This window comes from Pygoscelis adeliae, unplaced genomic scaffold (genome assembly GCF_000699105.1).
Source record: "Pygoscelis adeliae isolate BGI_AS28 unplaced genomic scaffold, ASM69910v1 Scaffold278, whole genome shotgun sequence".
Lineage (NCBI taxonomy): Eukaryota > Metazoa > Chordata > Aves > Sphenisciformes > Spheniscidae > Pygoscelis > Pygoscelis adeliae.
Window position 1 is genome coordinate 876,394 of NW_008825411.1, and position 19,318 is coordinate 895,711.

Here is a 19,318-nt window from a genome sequence, read left to right on the forward strand (position 1 = left end):
TCTATGGCTGCGTGTGCATCGCTGATTTTCTGAATCCAGCTGGGCTGAGCTGCAGTGCAGAAGTAATGAATAAAGCCTTGTGTCTGTAACCAACGACGTGCTCTCTAGGTGCAAGCAAATGGCCGTTTCTTTCTTTATTAGCACATTTAAGAGTTGGATTTAATAACATGCTTAATAATTGCTAAAGATTATTTTTTTTCCCTGAGTCCAGTTCTGCTTTCTGAAGGTGGCACGTGCAAGATCAGAACCTGTTTTCATTTTGTTTTTAATAAAAACACTTAAAAAAGAATAGCTTCAGAAATCCCAATCATTGTACAAAAACAAAACAACAGTTCATGTGCTGCCCCAGTGGAATAAATGGCACCGTTAGACCCCTGGTCCTTCAAATAGAGACATTTTCTTCTTCAGGATCTATATGACTTAGGCTTCAAAGCTCTAAAATTTAGCATCCAACTTCAAAACTTGTAATTTAGAACTACCTCTGCATTGAAATTAAGGTTATTCCAGTAACTTAGGCCTGCATGGTTATAGGCACTACTTCAGGTCCAAATTCTCAGTCTTTTCCTAGATTAGGGCCATATCTACAAGTACTGCCACACAAAGATCTTCCACGTGTATGAAAAATCTTTTGACTCAATAATTATATTAATGACATTGAACAAACCTAGAAAGTCCAAAAGCAGATACTGGAGATATGCTTTGGTAGAATTTGGTGAAAACTGGCACTGGCCGTTTTCAGACACTTATGAGATTATATTTTTAGTTGTGTTTCACATATTTTTATCAGAGTTTGTTGTTTGTTGGCTTTTTTTAAAATACAGCTTAAGTTTAGCCAGACTCCACATGAAAACCAAATTCTGCTAAAATTGCCACGTGTTTTTGGAGACCATACAAAACCTCTGACTTATTTATGTTACTTTCATAAACCCCATCTGTCTAGATATACCTACAATACTTTTCAGAAAGTCCCATTAAAAATGAGAGTGAGTTCAGATTTTTTTAATGGTCGTTTGCCCTATTTTGACATAAGAAAATCTGAGAGACTTAGTAGGAAGATATTACCAGCAGAGGTCTCCAAGAACCTGGTTAATACTTTTTCCCATGTAATCAGATAAAAAAAAAATTAAGATTACTCAAAGACAGGTAACAACTTTATATATCTCCTCTGGATAAGGACAGGGGCCAGAGAAAGATCTGAAAGGACAGATTAAAAAATATCGTATCAAAATGGAAGTTCAACATACAGTTGGTATGATTATAGCTAAAATATTGGTACATCTACCATGATGTGACACTGGATATACACATTCAGAGAGCTGAGTGGCTTTTAAAACTGTGTTCAGGCTGTGACAGAAGCGTGCTTAATCCCACACCTACCACACTGCACACTTCTCTTCTCACGGCGCCTAATTTTGCACAGCATCTTAACTCCAAGGGACTTGCAAAAGAAGCAGAAAGGCAAACTGACGGTAATGACAATGCAGAAGCAAAAGTAGCTGAAAAGGAGAGGCAAGCAGTGTTTACTTCTCTGACTGCCCCTCCTGCCCCTGTAATATTTTAAGCTTGTTTATTATCTGTATCTAAAGAGATATGAAAGGGAAATCTTTTAAATGTAAGAAGATGAAAGTAAATTCCGTCATCTGGAGTAAGAACTTGAACAATTCCATCGAACTGAGACACACTGCACAACTGCAACAGGTTCAGTGGCTCATGGACATTTGCAAATTACTCATGAATCTACATATTTACTATTCTAACAGCATCCAACTCATAATTTTGAAGAGAGTCTTACGATACCGTAAAAGGACCTCTGTAAAACCACACAGATCCATTTGCCTTTTTTGCAGTACTGAGTGTTTTACTGATTTCCCACATGAAAACAAAAAAATTCAGACAAAACAACTGAAAGTAACCTGTAAAGCAAGAAAACCCATAAAAGGTAAGGTGTGCTCTATAACATATAAGTGTATGCTATGTAAAAAGAAAGATAACTCTTGCGTGAGGAGGAAAGAAAATTCAGTATTTATCCTTATTTCAGGCAGACTCCCCAAATAAGGAAAATTCTCACCCAACGCAGCAAAAGACTTTACCTGTCCAGTCTTCCTGCTGTACTTTGAAAGCTGCACATCTGAACTCCTGCCCTAAGTCACAGTGCTGAGATTTAAACGTGCGGTGCTGGAGGCGCTGGGAGCTGCCACCCCTGCTATTCATTTCACTCTTTTGTGCAGCACCCACCCACGCAGCTTTGCACCACGTGCCACTGTTCACCTCCTCCAGTTATTTTAATCAGTTAAGCTTTCTATCCTAAAGCCATTTATGATGCAGACAACTACAGAACAAGCATCGTAGGTAAAAAAATAAGTCTCAGTGAGAACTGGAAGAGTCCTTTGTTTCACAGGAGCTTCATTCTCTGCTGCTCTTTGGGAGGCTTTTCCAATTAGGTCAACCTCTCCTTTCAACAAGTTCATTTCAGAGAATAGTAGGCACGGTCTTGACTTAATCTCGGGTAATACACAAGGGTTGGTTCATGCAGCAAATATGTTTGAGCCACCAAATGAGAGTCGCCATAATATAATGAAATTTGACAGGCTCCCACTGGGGATGATACCAAGACATGGTAATGTGACACAAGATTTCAAGCACGATAATTAAAATAATTCTAATAAGGATATGAAACCAGCTCCATGCTACAACATTTTCTGGTATAGCGACATTATTTGAGATAATGACATGATTTAATCTGTGACTGGTAGCAGCGTTCTAGAAAAAGTCCTTTGGATCATTTCAGTGGTGCTGACCAAAGACGAATGCTTTCATATGATGGGTCTGGAATATCTTGGCCCTGTTTGGAGTACTTAGATATTACTGGACTTGGAAACATCCCGGAGGAAAAATCTGGTACTGAAGAAAAAAAATTACATGGAAGGCGATTAAGAATTCATCTGAGTTGCAAGAAAAATTCATACGCTAAATCTATAAAGTGGAAGAAAAAGCTTAGAAATATAAGCATGACTCTTGCATGAGGACAGCTTTAAAGAAAAATAACCCCATCCTACGTGATGAGAGCTGTCTGGAATTTGTACTCAGGGGGATGGAAGAAAAATGATGGCAGCAGTTAGAAAAAAAACTGTTTACCTTTGATCACCTTCCAGTCTTCACCAACTCAAAGTGGGGCATTTTAAACCAGGTAATTAGGAAAGTATGCCCAAATATGCTCTTCCTTCTCTAAGACCAAAAAATCCAGAATGAGTCTGTCCTTCATTGTAATAAATTGAAAGGCAAAAGTAGGCACTGGAAAGCTAGACCAGAAGTCATGTCCTAAAAGGCATTTGAAAATGAAATGACACAGCCGGTGATGATGCATTGCATCAGAAATGAGTAACAAAACCAAAGAATTATGGGAGCAATGTGAGAAATAAACCAGAAATAAATCTGTAGGACTTCGCAATCGTCTGTGAGTTCAAAACAACCAAAAAGACTAAAGCAAATGAGGTAATAATACATATACAGAATCCAATTCTCGGTCGGTGTATATTGATTTCAGTGTTCCTAAGCCAATTTATAGCAGCTGATGACCTAGTGCAGGCTGTGTAATTCATCATTAATGGCAGATGAAAGGCTGAATGACTTGTCCATTACTATATCTATTCTAAGGAGATGGAGACTGAGCCCAAGATCAGAAAAGTCTAAAGACCAGAAAGCCAAGCATAAGAAGCAAGAAAAACAGATGGGAAAAATACACGAGTAATTAAAAATAAAGAATGCAGCCAGTGTATAAGGTTTGTGCAGACAAGTGCACACGTCATCCTGGTCCAAATGAGGATATAGCTACTGTAAACAAAACCCTTATGTCCCTAATTTGTTATCCTTCCCACTGATCACAGGAACGTGAAACCAGACTAAGTTATCACTTTTCCTCTTCTCTTCCTTTCCTCCTCTTAATCCCTTCCTCCTGACCTCTACTGCCAATTAAGGACTATTTGAAATCTATACAACTCTCAAAGCTGTGCAAATCCTCCACCAAAGTCATTTGCTTGAATGCTGCACCTAAATGATCTCCGTTTGTCTGCGTCTTTGGAAAGTTCACCAGATACTGCCACTCGGGCAGGATGTCTCCTTTCTGCCTCTCTAGAAGACTGACCATAATGAACCAGTCTGGGAGTTCTGCTTGGGACTAAAATATTAAATATCAGAGGAAAAGAAATAAGAGGAAAATTTGAAGGAGTTAACGTAGCTGATAAAAATACCTAAATTGTCCCTACCTCTTATTTACCTCCTGTTCCATAAGCTATTCTGCACCACTGCATGACTTTCTCCCCAGTTACGCTGGGCACCAAAGGACTGTAGGTATTACAGGCACGTTCATAAAGACCAGTCCTCAGGGATTTAGTTATTTTTTTTATCCCTGAGGCTCTAGGCTGCAGCTACCCAGGGGAGTAAGGGAGGTGCGGGGTGCTCTGTAAGTAGCCTTCACCGTTCATTTCTCATACCTATTTGTATTTTTGCTTCTCCTGCTGGAGAGCTATTTTTCCAAGCCAAAATGATAATAATTTGAGCACTTTTTCTGAATCTCTTAAAAATTGATTTCTCTATAAGCAGGTTTCCAGCAATCCCTTCGAAAAGGAAAAGTGGAGGAGAAACATGCCTGTTCTCTGTGCAGAAACTTGTTCTGAATGCAAGACTTCCCTTGGGCAGCAAATTATTCAAAACTCAGAGTTACTCCCTCCTCCACTAAAGTCTGAGAAAATACATCTTGCACTGGCAGGAGCCAAGACATCCTCCCTCCGAGCAGTGATTGTCCCCAGGGTGAGTGTAACCAACTGAGGTCGGGCACTGCAACAATTGCTCCCAAGGCCAACTGCCCCCTTCTAGAAGGATGGAATCAGCTGCTGCCAAGTGTTTAAGTGGTGGTTAACCAAGAGTTAAATTGGCATGATATTCTGAAACAACACAGGATTTGAGAACTTCAAATAAAATGAACACGGAGATGCTTGAAGGTGAGAAATCAATTGGCAACGTATCTGCATAACAGGTAGCAAAATGGGTTTTCTAGTGAGGCATGTAAATTACAATTAATAATAATGTATACTTGTCCTACGTATGTGAATTTTCTTGTATTTTTATCAGTCCAGAAACTCATTTTATTTCAAGTGGCTTTGAATTTTCAGCAAATTATTTGTGATCTGGGACCTAAATGGAGTAGAGACATACAACTGCCTGATTTTCAGTTATGCAAATTTCCTTTTTAGACCTCTAACCATAATGAAGAGCATAACACAATTTACATTTGAGGTTGTTTTATAGAATGGCATAAAGTAGCTTTCGCACAAATAAAACACAGGCCCACTGATGAAAGGGGGACTCTTTTCACTGCAAAATTAAGGAGCCGCATAAATTCCTGGTGGGAGTGATTTGAGAAGTATTTAATCTGAAGAGTGGTCCAGACAATTAAATGGCTTCTGCTGAGTATCTTACAAAATGCTGCAAAGAACTGTAAGGAGTTACAAATAAGTCTGTCTCTCTGCTAATGCGGTTGCTGTTGCACTGACACTTTTAGAAACCTTTTTAACTGCAAATTTTTCCTCCAGGCCTTGGCTTGCCAGCAAGGTGCTGGGAGGGAGCGGATGAGCTCAGGCGAGAGAGACGCTGGAGGACCCCGGACCAACACAGGTGACGCCGAGTCAGCACCCATATCCATGCTGGCTGCAACCAAGCTGTTTCATACTTGGATATTTTCCTTCTCTTCCAGGCCGTGTAAGACAAGTGTTGATCTGACTGGAAAGCCCAATGCCAAATTGCACGGTTTTGGTCATAATTCTGGCAGACAAACCTTGCTGGTGGTGGTGCAGCTCGTCAGCCCTAAGCACCCCTGCCTGTACTGCGACGCCTGTTCCCAGCCCGGCAGCCCTGCCTGCACGGCGGAGCAGCCTCCCCTGGTGCTGCTTTCTTAGTGCTGTCGCTACCAGCCCCACTGAATGTGCTTGTATTTGGATCACCTTGACCGACAGCTATTTTTTCCTGTTTTCTGTTATTCAGACTATACATGTCGTTGGGGTGGGGAATATCAAGATGTTGCATTGTCTCATCAGACAGAGTCAATATAGGAAAGTCTAAATGCACACTGAAGTGAAGCCCAAGGAGTAAGCACTGGCGCAACCATCTCATTTCACACTTTGCATAAAAAAATACACTCATATTTTAAAAAAGTCCAGGAAAGCAATATGCTGGTGTGGTGGTACGGAGACCTTTGACGATGGTCAGCAGGGAGAACCTGGCCAAGGCACGTCAGCAGAGCTGTAGAGGGGCGTGAGGCTCTTGCCCATCGCAGGAAAGGCATTGAGCACAGGGATAAGCAGCCACAACACCACCTTATGAGTTCGTTGTGCTTGTGCATCTGCCCGTTGCCTCTTGTCCTATGCTCAGCACAATCTTTGGGTTGCGACTGTCTGACAGAAGATCTGACTGAAATGGCATCTAAACTTAACATAAATGAAACAAAGTCTGTGATGATAATAAATAAGCATCTCCTTGATGCTGGTTTTATGAACGGAAAGGCAATTTCCTTTTGAATTAGCTAGCTAAAGTAATCTGTTTACTGTACTTCCGCCAAAAAAAATGCTGTGGATCAAAACACACAGCTGATGGCGTGGCGGACCCTCGCTGCCGAGTTCAGTGGAAAAGCAGGCCCTCGAAGCAGAGGCGGCGGTGCAGCCAGCACTGTTGGCAGTGATGTGCTCCGGCCGTGCCGAGGCCGGCTCCTGCTGGGGACCTCACCTGCCTTAGCCACAGGGAATGATCTGGCCTGGCTCACAAAGGCGCAGGGGCTGCAAGGAACAAGCTGCAAAGTCAGGAACGCAGTGTGACGTGTGTTTACGGCTGGTCAATGAGGGTGAGAAAGAAGAGGTTTTGCAGTTTAATTTGCTAGTTCTCAGGAGCTAATTTGAGGTACGTGGTATCTGGTTAGGAATGGCAGACAGAACAAGAGACTTATGGCAAGAAAACAAGTGATATGTCGTTCAGAGTTATAATAGTCAAGGAAACAGGTATAAGTCACTGTAATTGCATTAACATTAACATGTTTTCTATCGTGTAGGTCTATCTATCAAGTAGGACATACAGCACTCAGAACAAATGCTTTTGGAGAGCAATAAAACACAGCCTGTTGCAGGGGCTCAAGGCAGAGAAAACGGAGGAAGAACAGATCTTGCATGTTTAATTAACCTTTCCTGCTGCAATGAGAATGTCAAACAACTTCAGTGTCACTGATACGCTAACAGAGGAAAAAATAAACATTGATACAAGAATGAAATACAGCAAAAGTCAACCTTCCCTGACAACTTCCAGGAGCACTGAAAGAACCTGACAACGGAGGCAACTCTGGGTTATCTACAGTGAGCAGGCAAATCTGAATTTCATTTTCTTTTTCTTCTTTTTTTTTTTATTTTATACTATGCAGAGAGGCAGATAACTGGGTTTAAAAGAGTCACGGCTTTAGAGCCAGATTGCGATCTCCAGGGCACGCATCATGACAGAGCATGTCACTGCACGTAGGCGGCACGTCCGCCCGCCCGCACCACATCCTCCAGAGCGTTCCCTTCTCCGGGTGTCAGCCCTGACCCACTAAAAGCAACCTGAAAAGCTCTGCTAACATTACAGTTGTATTTCAATAACGACATAATACTTCTCAGCTTTAAAAAGAAAAATGATTAAGGAAAATGACTTTCAGTTTCAACTATTCGTATAAAATGTTTACAGTAAGTTACTTTCCCTAAAAAAATTTCGTTGCAAACTCCAGAGCCTAGCTTACAGAAAGCAAGTATTTTTAAAAGGCATCTTTTTTCAGTACTAAATGTCTGCCAAACACAAGGTATGCGTGAAAATAGAATACCTATAAACTAGTAACTCATCATCCTCAAGATAACAAGGATGATGTTTTAGTCAATTATCTTTGAAACCAGTAACTAGCAGGTGGCAGGCTAACACCTCTCCACAGGGAACCCCTCTGCTCACATGAGGAAAAGTGGATGTAAAGATAGCTCCCAGCATCACAGAGAGAGAGGAGGACACTCCTCTTCCCACAATATCTTGAGCTTCTTTGCTGAAATGCCATCTTGAGAGCGAAAACCAGCACTAGCCACGGTGGCAGCTTTTGTGTAGGATCTGCAGTCCTCCAGGAATGGGATCCAGACTGGTAAATTCATTACAGTAGTTAGATCATAATTTAATATATGCAATGGTAGGAGTATACCAAAGGCTCGATTTACTGCTTTGTGAGGAAGGCAGGTACGGCCGTGGGTCGAGCAAAACTGTACAACTGGTGAGTCTTTTCATTTACTGTCCACATGGGAAAAATCAGGAGAAACATGCATTTTTTTGATGAACAAAAAGGAAATCTTCAAGTCTCGTAATTAAAAAAGAAAAAACAGTTTGAATCACCCCAGATTATTTCTTTAACATGAAAGATTTAACTTCGTTCTTGCTATTGCACTCCTTTTTAAGGTTTTCTCATTTAATATTTTACTCAATTTTAAAAGAACTCTTCATTTGAAATGGAAGACCCCAAAGTTCTGATTTCTAAATGAAATGTCTTTTAGAAATATTTCCGATTTTAAAACATCCCTATATATGCTTTTTTAAAAAATAAATTACATTACTCACCAAATTCAATCCAGTTTTGCCAGGAGGGTTAGTTCCCCAACTCTTTTTCTGTGGCAAATTTACTATAAATCAAAAACATTCTTCTCATCTCTGGAGTTCAACCCAATCTTCCCTGCTGACAGAAGCTGGGCCCTCAGGAGCATTTGGGGGAGAAAACACTGAATTTCTCTCCATGTGTTCGATAAAGAACGACACTCTATTATGCTCCTGAAGATGATAACAGAGCAGCAACAAAACAGATTTTTATGACGGTGGGGAGGCCTCTGCACGCCTGCACACGGGGTATGTAACCTGCAGCTTTCTCCCCTCCAAAAAACATCAAACAGAAACTAAGTACCAAACCAGCAGCCCATTCGTACCTCTAAAACCCCTCTCTGTGACTCTCATTCACCTCTACACAGGTAAATCCACAGTAACTCTGAACAGCTCAAACTTTCCCCCTGTAAGCTTGGTTCAGCTCCTAGACGCATTTAATTTGCTTTGCAAGATGGGGCCGTTTCCAGCAGAAATTTGGGGATGGGTAGACACTTGTACCAGGATTAGAGGCACCAACGCACCTTCTACTTAACATAGAAGGCCTACGAAGCTCAAGTTTTACATTTGTATTGTGCCCAGATCAATGGCTGTGATCAATGATGTGAGTCCAAGAAGAGCAGATGTACAAAGTCTTTGGGTGGAGAGGATTCTGCCAGCTCCAACAGGGTTAAATCCCAACTTTCCAGGCTGTGCAATCAGTGACCCCTCTTGAAAGCAGTCCTTAATTGGTTATAAGCAATTAACACTTATTCACACAAGCTGGGGCAACACATACATAATAAATCCCAAGCTGTAACCACGACGATGCTCCACCAGAATACCTGCTTTACACTCACAGCCACATGAAGGCAAATGAGCTGTTTGCAAGTGCTTTCTGCATGTTACCATGCCAATGTCCTTCCAAGCGAAGTGCTTTCGTTCCAACTGCTCTGATTCTCAATTAATATGCACCATTCAGACAGGTTTTATTTCAAATTATACCCTTTTTGAGACGTGCTGTTTGTAAAATAATTTTAAAAATACCCCCAAAAATCAGGTTCTCACAAAATATTTACTGCATATTGCACTCGATACAATAAAACCCCCTGAAAGCAAGCAGACTGCTTACCATAAAACATCAGCTGTCCTCGTGCAACATTTTTCCCTCTCACATTTTCAGCTACACACTCATAGAGTCCAGCATCTTCTTGCTGAAAATTTGGGATTTCAAGAAGTCCACTTGATCTGTGTCTCCTGGCTTTTCTGGGTATCTGTTTCCCATCCGCTCTCCTCCAGCTAATTGTAGGAACTGGGCTAAATAAGAAAAATAAAGCAAAATAAGACTCATAGAAAAAGCTATGGGTCTTGTCCTGGTAAGCTCTTGTCTGATCAACTTAACACTGTTCCATGTTTGAGGATGATGAGGATGTGGTCAGTTTGAAGATTCTGCATAGGATCTGGAGCAATTTTATTATGGGTGGCTTATATATAATATAAACGTATATATGTATACCAATGGTGTATTGCTCACATAGACTTAAAAACAGGAGACTGTATATTATAAAATTGCTGTTTTGACAAAGTTGAATTTGGGGTTCTCCTGTGACAATGCATGCATTTTCCTACCAGTCCCACATTTTTATTTTGGAAATGTTGCTAGTGTTTACTTTAGAAACAAGAGATGCATTTTAAGTGTTGTGTGAGACCTCAGAACAGGAGATGCACAAACACATCTTTACAAAATAAGTTACATCTTCTCTCTTCCTTGGGAGTTTATATTTTTGGTGAGCAAAGCCCCTGCTCCCCAAGTCCCTTGTCTGTTATGAATGCTTACAATAAGTAGCTTCTGCTGAGGCAGGTGAAGGATTAGCAAGTCTTACAAACTCCATAATACAGCACTATGAAAGTGAGAAGCTGGAGGAATGATAATAATGGATCAAAACTTACTTCCCCAAGGCAAAGCACTCCAGTTTCACCGTTGTTCCTTTTGCAGATGGAACCGTTTCCGGGAACTGCACTTCTATTTTCGGCTCATACTCTCCCATCACCCCTGTGAACATAAAATAGATGCTAAGGCTTGAATTTTTGCAATAAATTCGCAAGTGTTCCCGTGCTAGCACAGAGCTGTTCCATACATCATTACTTGCCCAATTAATCCATTCATTTTAAACATGGCCTGTTTCTAACAGCCGTGTAGTGTGGGCTCTTTTCCCATTTACTGCCAGAGGAAAATCTGAACCAGCGCTCCACACCATCTGCCAAAGATTAAAATTTCTTCATGGCTCTGTTACTTTTTGCTTTTGAATATTCAAGATTTTTGCAGGTAACTTGTGAAATAAGGAAAGCAATAATAAGGGAGGTTCACCACCTTCTAGAAAATGAAATGCGGAACAAATAGCCATTAGAAAAAGTTTTAAAAGCACTGGAGCTAATCAAGGCTTCTATTAACTTCAAGGATTTAGATGCGCAGAGATCATATACTCTTCGGGTAATTTCTTTATTTTTACTGCCCCAGTAAATCATGTATTGTGGCAGCCTCTTCATGAAATTGTGTTTAAAAATTTGCGCACATAAAAAGGCTGTTATATTCAGGATAAATGGCTACATTTCTAGTCACTGTACTGTCTTAAAACCGGCACATATAATTTCACCAATAGTGATTATCAGCTAATTGATGATCGCAGTTTAAATCTTAACTGCGCGGCGCTTCCTGGACGTTGGCCAAGCGCAGAGCAGGCGAGGAGCATGCAGGCTGCGAGGCGGGAGCAGTGCTGGATCAGACCAGATGAGTGCCACCGGTATGCACAAATACAGCAATGAGTTACCACGAGTAATACAGAAATGAGATAGCACGAGTTTGCAGAGATATTCAGGTACGTCAGGGCTGCTTATGGTGGCCTGTGATTGCAGTGCTGCTTTCTGTCCCTCTGCTTTGCAAAGAGGATGCAAGAAAAGCTATTTTTTTTCCTTTACTTTTTCACAGTTAAGAGTTTTAAAGCTGAAAATGCTCAGTATGAGGCTTACATGAAGTCTACCTTTACTTGTTGACCTGTGTAATACCTGTTCTGGTGCAACAGCAGGTTATGTCTTCTTTCTTCCAACCCATTAACTGCAAATAAGCATTGCTGCTACATTATATAAAGAGTAGTTGCTGCACAGCATCAGTCATCAAAATTAAATGCGTTTATGAACGATATGAATACTCTTGCCATAGTCCTATCCTGGCCAGCACATACAGCAGGAAACCCACGAGTCCGTGTCAGCGCTCCAGCATTTACATACCATGCAAACAAGAATTAGGGGCACGTTACTCGTTAGCCCTCTGCACCTTAACACTGCGGCCCTGAAGGGCTGGAAGTGTCTGTTACAGTTCATGTCCTGGAAAATTCTCTCTTCTCCCAATTGTGACTGCCAAATCTTTGCAATCTTGCCTAAATTTCTCCAGACTCTGTACTAAATGTTTGTTGAGCGAGCTTCAGCGAAGCCAAGGACAGCTACTGCCCAGTGGTGTCCAAGGGCAAGGCTGGGTGTGAACATCTGGGAACAGCAGCACTGTTTTGCTGGTATTAGAACTTAGCGAGATCTTTTCCCAGAAGAGTATTTCCACGTTCTGCAATAAAGACCACAAATTTGGCAGAGGAAGAGCTTTTGAGGCTACGCATCCCATGAAAGCCTGACCGGATTCAGGCAGCTGCCTCACTTTGGAAGATGCTGGCTTTCAGACTGGAGACTTACCTGGAGAAATTATGGTCTCCATCACCCTCCCCGAGGTGGCTGAAAAGCTCCTCAGTGCCTGTGCCACCAGCCACCCCCCGCCCCACCACAGCCCAGGCACGTGAGCAGAGGGGATGCAGCTGTCGCCAAAACCACTCTGCAGGCTCCGCCGGCAGCCAGCCAGAGGGTGGGAGATGATGCAGCAGCCAAATAACATGGGAGAAAGAGAGCCAGCCCGAGGAGCTGCCTGTCTGCTGACTGGCGAGCTACAAACCAGCCCTCAACAATCAAAATCCACGAGAATGGTTCCTTCTTCTGCGCCTCCTCCGCTCCTGAAGCAGGAACTCGGTCCCCTTAGGCAAAGCAGGTTGTAAAGTATCATGTGACACTAACGGGCTATTTAGGAAATTAAGGCAGAATGTATTATTAATACGTTATTCACCTGACAGAGCAGGAGACAGGAATGGGTGGGAGGAGAAATGACTTTTTTTGCCTTCTCTTCACTCATTCCTTTTATTGTTCCCGTTTCTTTGCCTTGGGCTGGGACTTGGGAGCTCTAATCCCAGGGGTGACAAAACCCCAGACTGGGATGGGAAGGCTACCCTGGTGCTGTAGGACATCGGCTCCAGCCACCATTAACCATGGCCCTGCAGCTCTGGCAACCGCTGCTGCCTCTTACAACTGCGAGGGCAGCTGTTTTACCAGCGTTACTGCAAACTCTAACCACTTAAAAATCAGAACTCGTATCTGGAAAAATCACAAGGCTCCCACTGCAATTATAACCTACCTACATATATATATATAGGGTATGCTGCGAGTCCTGCCGTCTCCGCTTTATAGGAGAAACATCAGTGCAGTTGAGATATCTCCATTCCAAATCCAAGACCATTTCCATGCAGACAGTCCTTATTTTTCCTGCTGTTCCTGGGTGATTTAACATCTGACTTAGCCGTGCAGGTGGAAGGGACAGGAGAGAAAATAAAAGACTAAAATAGACACTGGGTTTTGTAGCTTGGAGAATGCTTCCAGTGTCATGGCACATCAGATGCTCTACGTGTTTGTATTTCAGAGGCTTTCGTATTTTTCTTCCAATTTCAAGGCTAAAAAACGTGGGTTTGGATGAAAGTCCCAGGAATTCAGAAGCAAGCTAATTTGTCTGAGGAGATGATATGCATTTCCTGACACCACCTGTGAAATGTTAAAGTTTAATTGGCCCATACAGCTGCCGCTGATGGTAATTTTATTCCAGGACTATTTCAGTTCTTTCCTACTATTACTGTTTTAATTCAAATGTAAAAAATCTGAACTGCATTTTAAAGAGAAGTAGTAAAGTACTCCAAGAGCGGTGGCTCTCAACACCTGGGTGTTCCTAACAGGCTTTGGCTGGTGTTTGCCGCAGGGTTGGGATTGCCCGGAGGGTTCCAAAGGTGCTGCAGTCGTGGTGGGGACGGCATCCCTGGGTACCCGCTGCCCTTCCAGGGGACACGGTGCAGAGACTGTGGCCTCGATGGGGACAGGGCAGCCAGGGGCGGACAGACGACAGACACCAGTTTATTAAATGGAGGAGATAGTGCGGCAGGTTTGTTCCCTTTCCTCCCTCTCTTCCAGTCCATATCCCGTGGCGAACTGCCAGACAGCTTGTTTGGGAAAGAGCCATTCAAATTTAAATCCTGTTTCTGTCTGAGCTGCAGTAAGTGCTACAATCCTAGTGGACACCTTACTTCAGGCTTTAGGATCATTCTCAGCCTTCGGTGCCATATACATTTAGCTATTTTATTTCCCAACATGCAAATAGTCCAGAGAGCCCTTTCTCTGCGATGGGAGGTACCAGCTGGTAGTGTCGGGACTGACTCCTGTCCCTGCAGAACGCAAGCCGAAACCCAACCTCGATACCTTGGGAAATCTAGAAAACCATATCATCTTTTATTTTTTCCTTTTATACACCAGCACTTACATGATGTGAAAAGGGGAGCTGCTTGTCATTCCCGAAGACCTGTCCTGGAAATATGGGTGCACATTTCAGGAGGACAGGTCCCAAACCCGTAAATGTGCAGTTTCGGGCACTGCTGCACTTACATAATATTGTCTTTAAATCTTTTATCCACCTGCATTGCAAGCATCCTCACGGCCACAAATACATACAGATACATGAAGATATTTAAATAGGGGGTGATTGCATGCATTTGTGGGAGAGAATTAAGAGGGTCAGAGGAAAAACATCCTTTTCCCAGCACACACTGTACTTTGCACACTGTATTTATCATCATCAGATAACCTCTGTCCATAGAAGCAGAGAGTTTGAGCTCACACTGACCGCGACAGCTGCCTTGGCACGGTCTGTTCCCACCACCATCCCGTAACCCTCTGTGACATTTATCTCTCCAAGAAGGAAAAGCTGTCTGAGGATAACTAATAGGATAAGAGGCACCTTCTGCTTCCACAGCACAGCGACAGGGAAGGAACCCGAGTTCTGTCAACAAGAGCATGTACTGCTGGTTACAAAAAGCCGCTGCAAACGTCATCAGGAGATCTATAACTCCGGAGCCTTGCAGGTGAAAACAAGCAAAAGAGAAGCACAAAAGGCACAGGTGGGGAAAGTAATCAGCCTACAGGATCTGATTTCATCCCCTACACCCGTATCTGGAGCTGTAGCTCAACAGTCTGGCACTGTAAAGCAAGCAGCGCTTGAAAAAAACCATGCTGAAAAGCTGTTTTTCCAGGATGATTACATTCAAGTAAAATAACCACGACAAAGACGGCAGGTATTTGACGTAAAAAGCTGAAATGATTCACAACTGAGTCTAGAAAAATTACTGCCATAAATTGTAGAAGAAATGTGAAAAGAAACCTCGGGGTTCTCATGGGCAAGATTTCAGCCCAGCGCGTGCTGTCCTGCACACCCAGATCTGCAGCTGTGAGCCGCTCCAGGGAAACGAGGACTGTTCATTAGTTCAATGAGCAGTTTGAACATTGGCCACAGTAAGAATACCCACCACGTAATTCATACACGTATCTGTTAACACAATTTAAATTCTTGATGTCGAACAGCATAGGGTCAGCCAAACCGTGAGCACCCGAACTCTGTTTTCTTCCTACAGCTCCAGAATTGGGAATTTTTAAAGTTTTTGAGTGAGAGATTATCATCAGCACAAAAGGAAAGAATCTTCTCTTTCTCTTTTCAACTCAGTGTGAAATAATTAAAAAAACAGATATAGGCGCTATTCTTAGTTCTATGTGACCAGTATTCCTTTTGGATAGTATCTTATTCCACCATTTGTCTCTTCCAAAGTAATGGGGCTATGTATAAAATACAGGGACCCATAATTAATTCTGCATGGCAGCAAAAATGTTTTTCAGTTTAAAAATAACTTTGATTTTTGAGAAAAACAGAAATTTCACAAGGGGATTGTTGTAAAGTACCTGGATTTTTTTGGAATTCACAAAAAGTATATCAGCATGAAGCCAACCAGGCAGAAACTTTTAGCAACAGACAATTTTATGAAGGATGCATTGGAGGAAGTTGCACTATCCCGGCTGGGACGCCAGCCCTCCAGCCCAGGGCTGAGGGGCCTCAGAGCTATATCAACCCCTCTGTAACTCGGGAGCTGCCAGGGGGACGGGGGACCCCCCCACCTCTTCTTCTGAGCTGCACAAGGGCCCCCGCAGCCACGGTACCTTGCTGCCTGCCCGGGCGGCAATCAGAGGAGCAGCTCAGTACATGTAAATCAATCGGGAGAGGTATTTTTTTCCACTTAACTCATTAATTGAAATTAAACGGAACTGAAACATTAATTGTTGATGAGCTACCCTCCAAGCCAAGTAATTTAATGATAAAGTGTTGTAAGGAAAATAACGTCATATATATTAAGATATACTGGACATGTCAGATATGAATACAAAAGATAAGACAACTTTGCCAGTGGAAAGACAACGTGACTTGCATTTTACTCACTTCTGTTGTTCACGCTTCTGAAGCAACATATATAATTTCTCTTTTCGAGTGTGAGAGTGTGTTATATTTGGATTTTATAGGGTTACTCTATGTGGAATGAAAAATTGAGACCTGCTGATTTTTAAAATGAAGCTTGCCTGTAATACCAGTGCAATCCTATTTTAAAATACACATTTAGCCCATATTTGACTTTCGAGTGCAGCCATCTTTGGGTCGACAGATACTACAGCACCTTTCCTGTTTAACTCAGAAATGTATTCCCCAGCCCCTCAGAGGTTCAATTAAAGTTTCATATCTTTAATAAACAGCAGACTGCACTTCAAAGGAATCGGAGAACATTCCTGCGAATTACCTCAGGAAGGCAATCGGTCCCTGTAAATAAAGCGGAGTGCGCGGAGGAGCGATGCGCTGGGGTAAAGCCCTTGGTGAGGCACTTTACAATTAGGCTGCCTAGCAATCATCCCAGCATCAGCCCCATCTCAGAACAGAAGCAGACATGGAGCTTGATTGTGATAAATGGAAGCACTTTCAGTCAGGTAAGGGTTGCAAAGAAATCCTGTTAATGCAATACTTAAAAATATTTCTTCTTCAACACTGAAAATGTTAGTATAAGACAAATTTAAATATTCCTCCTTATCTTTCATACATTAGATGACTTTGGACTCAGAGGGACAGCTTTACTGCCACTGTGTTTATAGAAATGCAGCCTCCCCTGTAACGGAGAGCAGATCTGGCACAGACCTGGAAAAGCAGCCGTCTTCACCCCTCCCAGCCTAACTGTGGTGCTTTCTCATCACTGACAATGTCTCCCAACTCCCCGTCCGCAGGAACCGTGTTAATGTGAAGGGGACAGCTACGAGCAGGAGACTGGCAGCAACGAGCTCCTATTTTACAAGCGAGGAATTTTTGCCAAATACCAATAGGTGACAATGGATCTTTTTCTAGAAGAAGTTTCTAACAATGCTTTTCTATTTCTGGAACAAATGTCCTAACTGTCATCCTTTAAAAGACAAATTTTAATTAATTTACTTGCAAATTAACATGCAAATTTATTTTTCTTATCTACTCAAAAATGACGACAATACAAATCAATTGTCTATATAAATTTAGAAATCCTCTTCTGTTTTTTTCTCGCTTTTTTGTATTATTCCACAGACTACTAAAAATAGCACTAATTCTGCTGGGAAATACAGCCTGAGCTAACAGCTACCAAAACAACAAAGTGCTTTTGTTCACTTTTGGGCTGCATAAAATGAGCAAAACTGTAGTATATCCAAACTCTAAAATCTATTTTATTTCCTGTCTTTGGCCAAGTGTCACCAGGTTTTTCTTTTATAATTATTGCCCGATACTGAGAGTTGTTCCAGTGGTGGGAAGAGCAACCTTGGCCACAGCGTCATAAACCCCACCACTGCCTATGATTTCGAACCACGGCTAATGCGGAGGTCTCCAGCCTCACTGAATCTCTGCGAAGGGGAAAATCTCTCCCTTTACTCCGACATAAATATTTCAGGCCATTTCTGAATTTCTGGGTGACAGCCAGTCGAAGTAAACAAAACAACCTCTCCAACCCCAGCCCCCAGTTCCACTCCTTTAAGTCCTACCATCATTCCTGAGGATGAGTGGGGTGGGGGGACCCAGGACCCTGCTGCTGGTCACCGTGTTCGTCACCACACACGTGTAGTTGCCCACGTCTGAAGCTTCCACCTTCGCGATGTACAAATTCCCAGTCTCTTGTGAAACAAAGCGGCGATTGTCCTGGTGGACGAAGGTCGGGTACTCGTTGAAGATCCACGCGTAGGTGAGCTCTGGAAGCACAAGGTACCACCAGTGTTAGTGACAGAGTGCCCATCCCCATGGGGCGCTGTCTGATGCTGGGCTCCATCTCAAGTCAGAGCTAAAGCCCTGAAAATAATTTTCTCCCTGCCCCCTTTGTTTAGGGCAATTGGATATATCACAGCCCATGAAATGACAAAAAGGCTAACATTTTACAAGTTCTCATCTTCATGGCTACAAATATAAATTTCCAACTGTGACACTTCTGAGCCTGCCCCTTCAAGTTCTTCCAATCCAGAATATAATGCATTTTACAAGAATCTCACCTTTTTGTCATGAACATTTCAGCCTGACTCATGACTTTTCTTTTATTCTTTCTTATTTTTTTTTTTTTCCCTTTAAAGACAGTTTGGAGAAGGATCTGCCGAGCCATGTTATCACACATGGTACATTTTACTCCTTCGGAATTTCTGAATCAGCAAAAAACTGAACACTAAATTAAGCAGCCATAATCTTCTATGTGACTAATTAGATAGCACTCTGTGTTTTATAAGGCATCTTTGCAAGTTATTTGAGCAATAAAAAAAAAAAAGTGAGAGAGATGCCGCAAGTGGTTGCAGAGTTTGTAAGTGAGGTTAATGCAATATAACCCTATTATATTTGCCTAAGACTAATGCCCAAACACCCTGCAAATGCTTGAAGAACTGAAGTGAATACAAGATTGCTGTAGTTTTCTAAGGGAACACTAATTATACTAAAAAGCATATTCTTAGTTTAATACTCTAATGAGTCATAACTGTAATTGACCTCAACTACCATTAGGTACTTTGGAAAATATATTCTGCCCTCATGTGCCACTGTTTACATATATAAGAGGCTGAATGCAGATTGTTGGCTTTTATTTATTTATTTTTAACAACAGGATTATGAAATGTCTGCTTAGACTTTTAGGAAGATATGATAATTATGTTTATGTGGGAATATCTAATCATCGTATTTACACATGTGCATCTAATTATAAGTAACCTCATGCTGATGTCAAGAGGCTACTCAGAGCAAACAAGGTACCACTTCTCAGCTGGCTTATTATTTTCTGCAAGTAGGTAAGTTTTTTTTTTTTTAATTTACTCTTGGTGAACAATTACCTTGTTCCTCCAGAAGCATCCAGCAATAGGCAAATAAACATCACTGCCCTGGAATGCA

At 42.1% G+C, this 19,318-nt stretch overlaps 1 protein-coding gene across 1 annotated transcript in view; it reads right to left on the reverse strand.

Annotated features, from left to right (window-relative positions):
- CNTN4 (contactin 4) overlaps positions 1 to 19,318 on the reverse strand; it is a 129,010-nt gene that overhangs the window by 66,172 nt on the left and 43,520 nt on the right. Inside the window, exons 4-7 of the mRNA XM_009330624.1 lie at positions 17,944 to 18,147; positions 10,621 to 10,723; positions 9,803 to 9,987; positions 1 to 49 (exon numbers count right to left, since the gene is read on the reverse strand). Coding sequence (XP_009328899.1) covers positions 1 to 49; positions 9,803 to 9,987; positions 10,621 to 10,723; positions 17,944 to 18,147 — 541 coding nt within the window. The remainder of the gene's footprint in view (positions 50 to 9,802; positions 9,988 to 10,620; positions 10,724 to 17,943; positions 18,148 to 19,318) is intronic.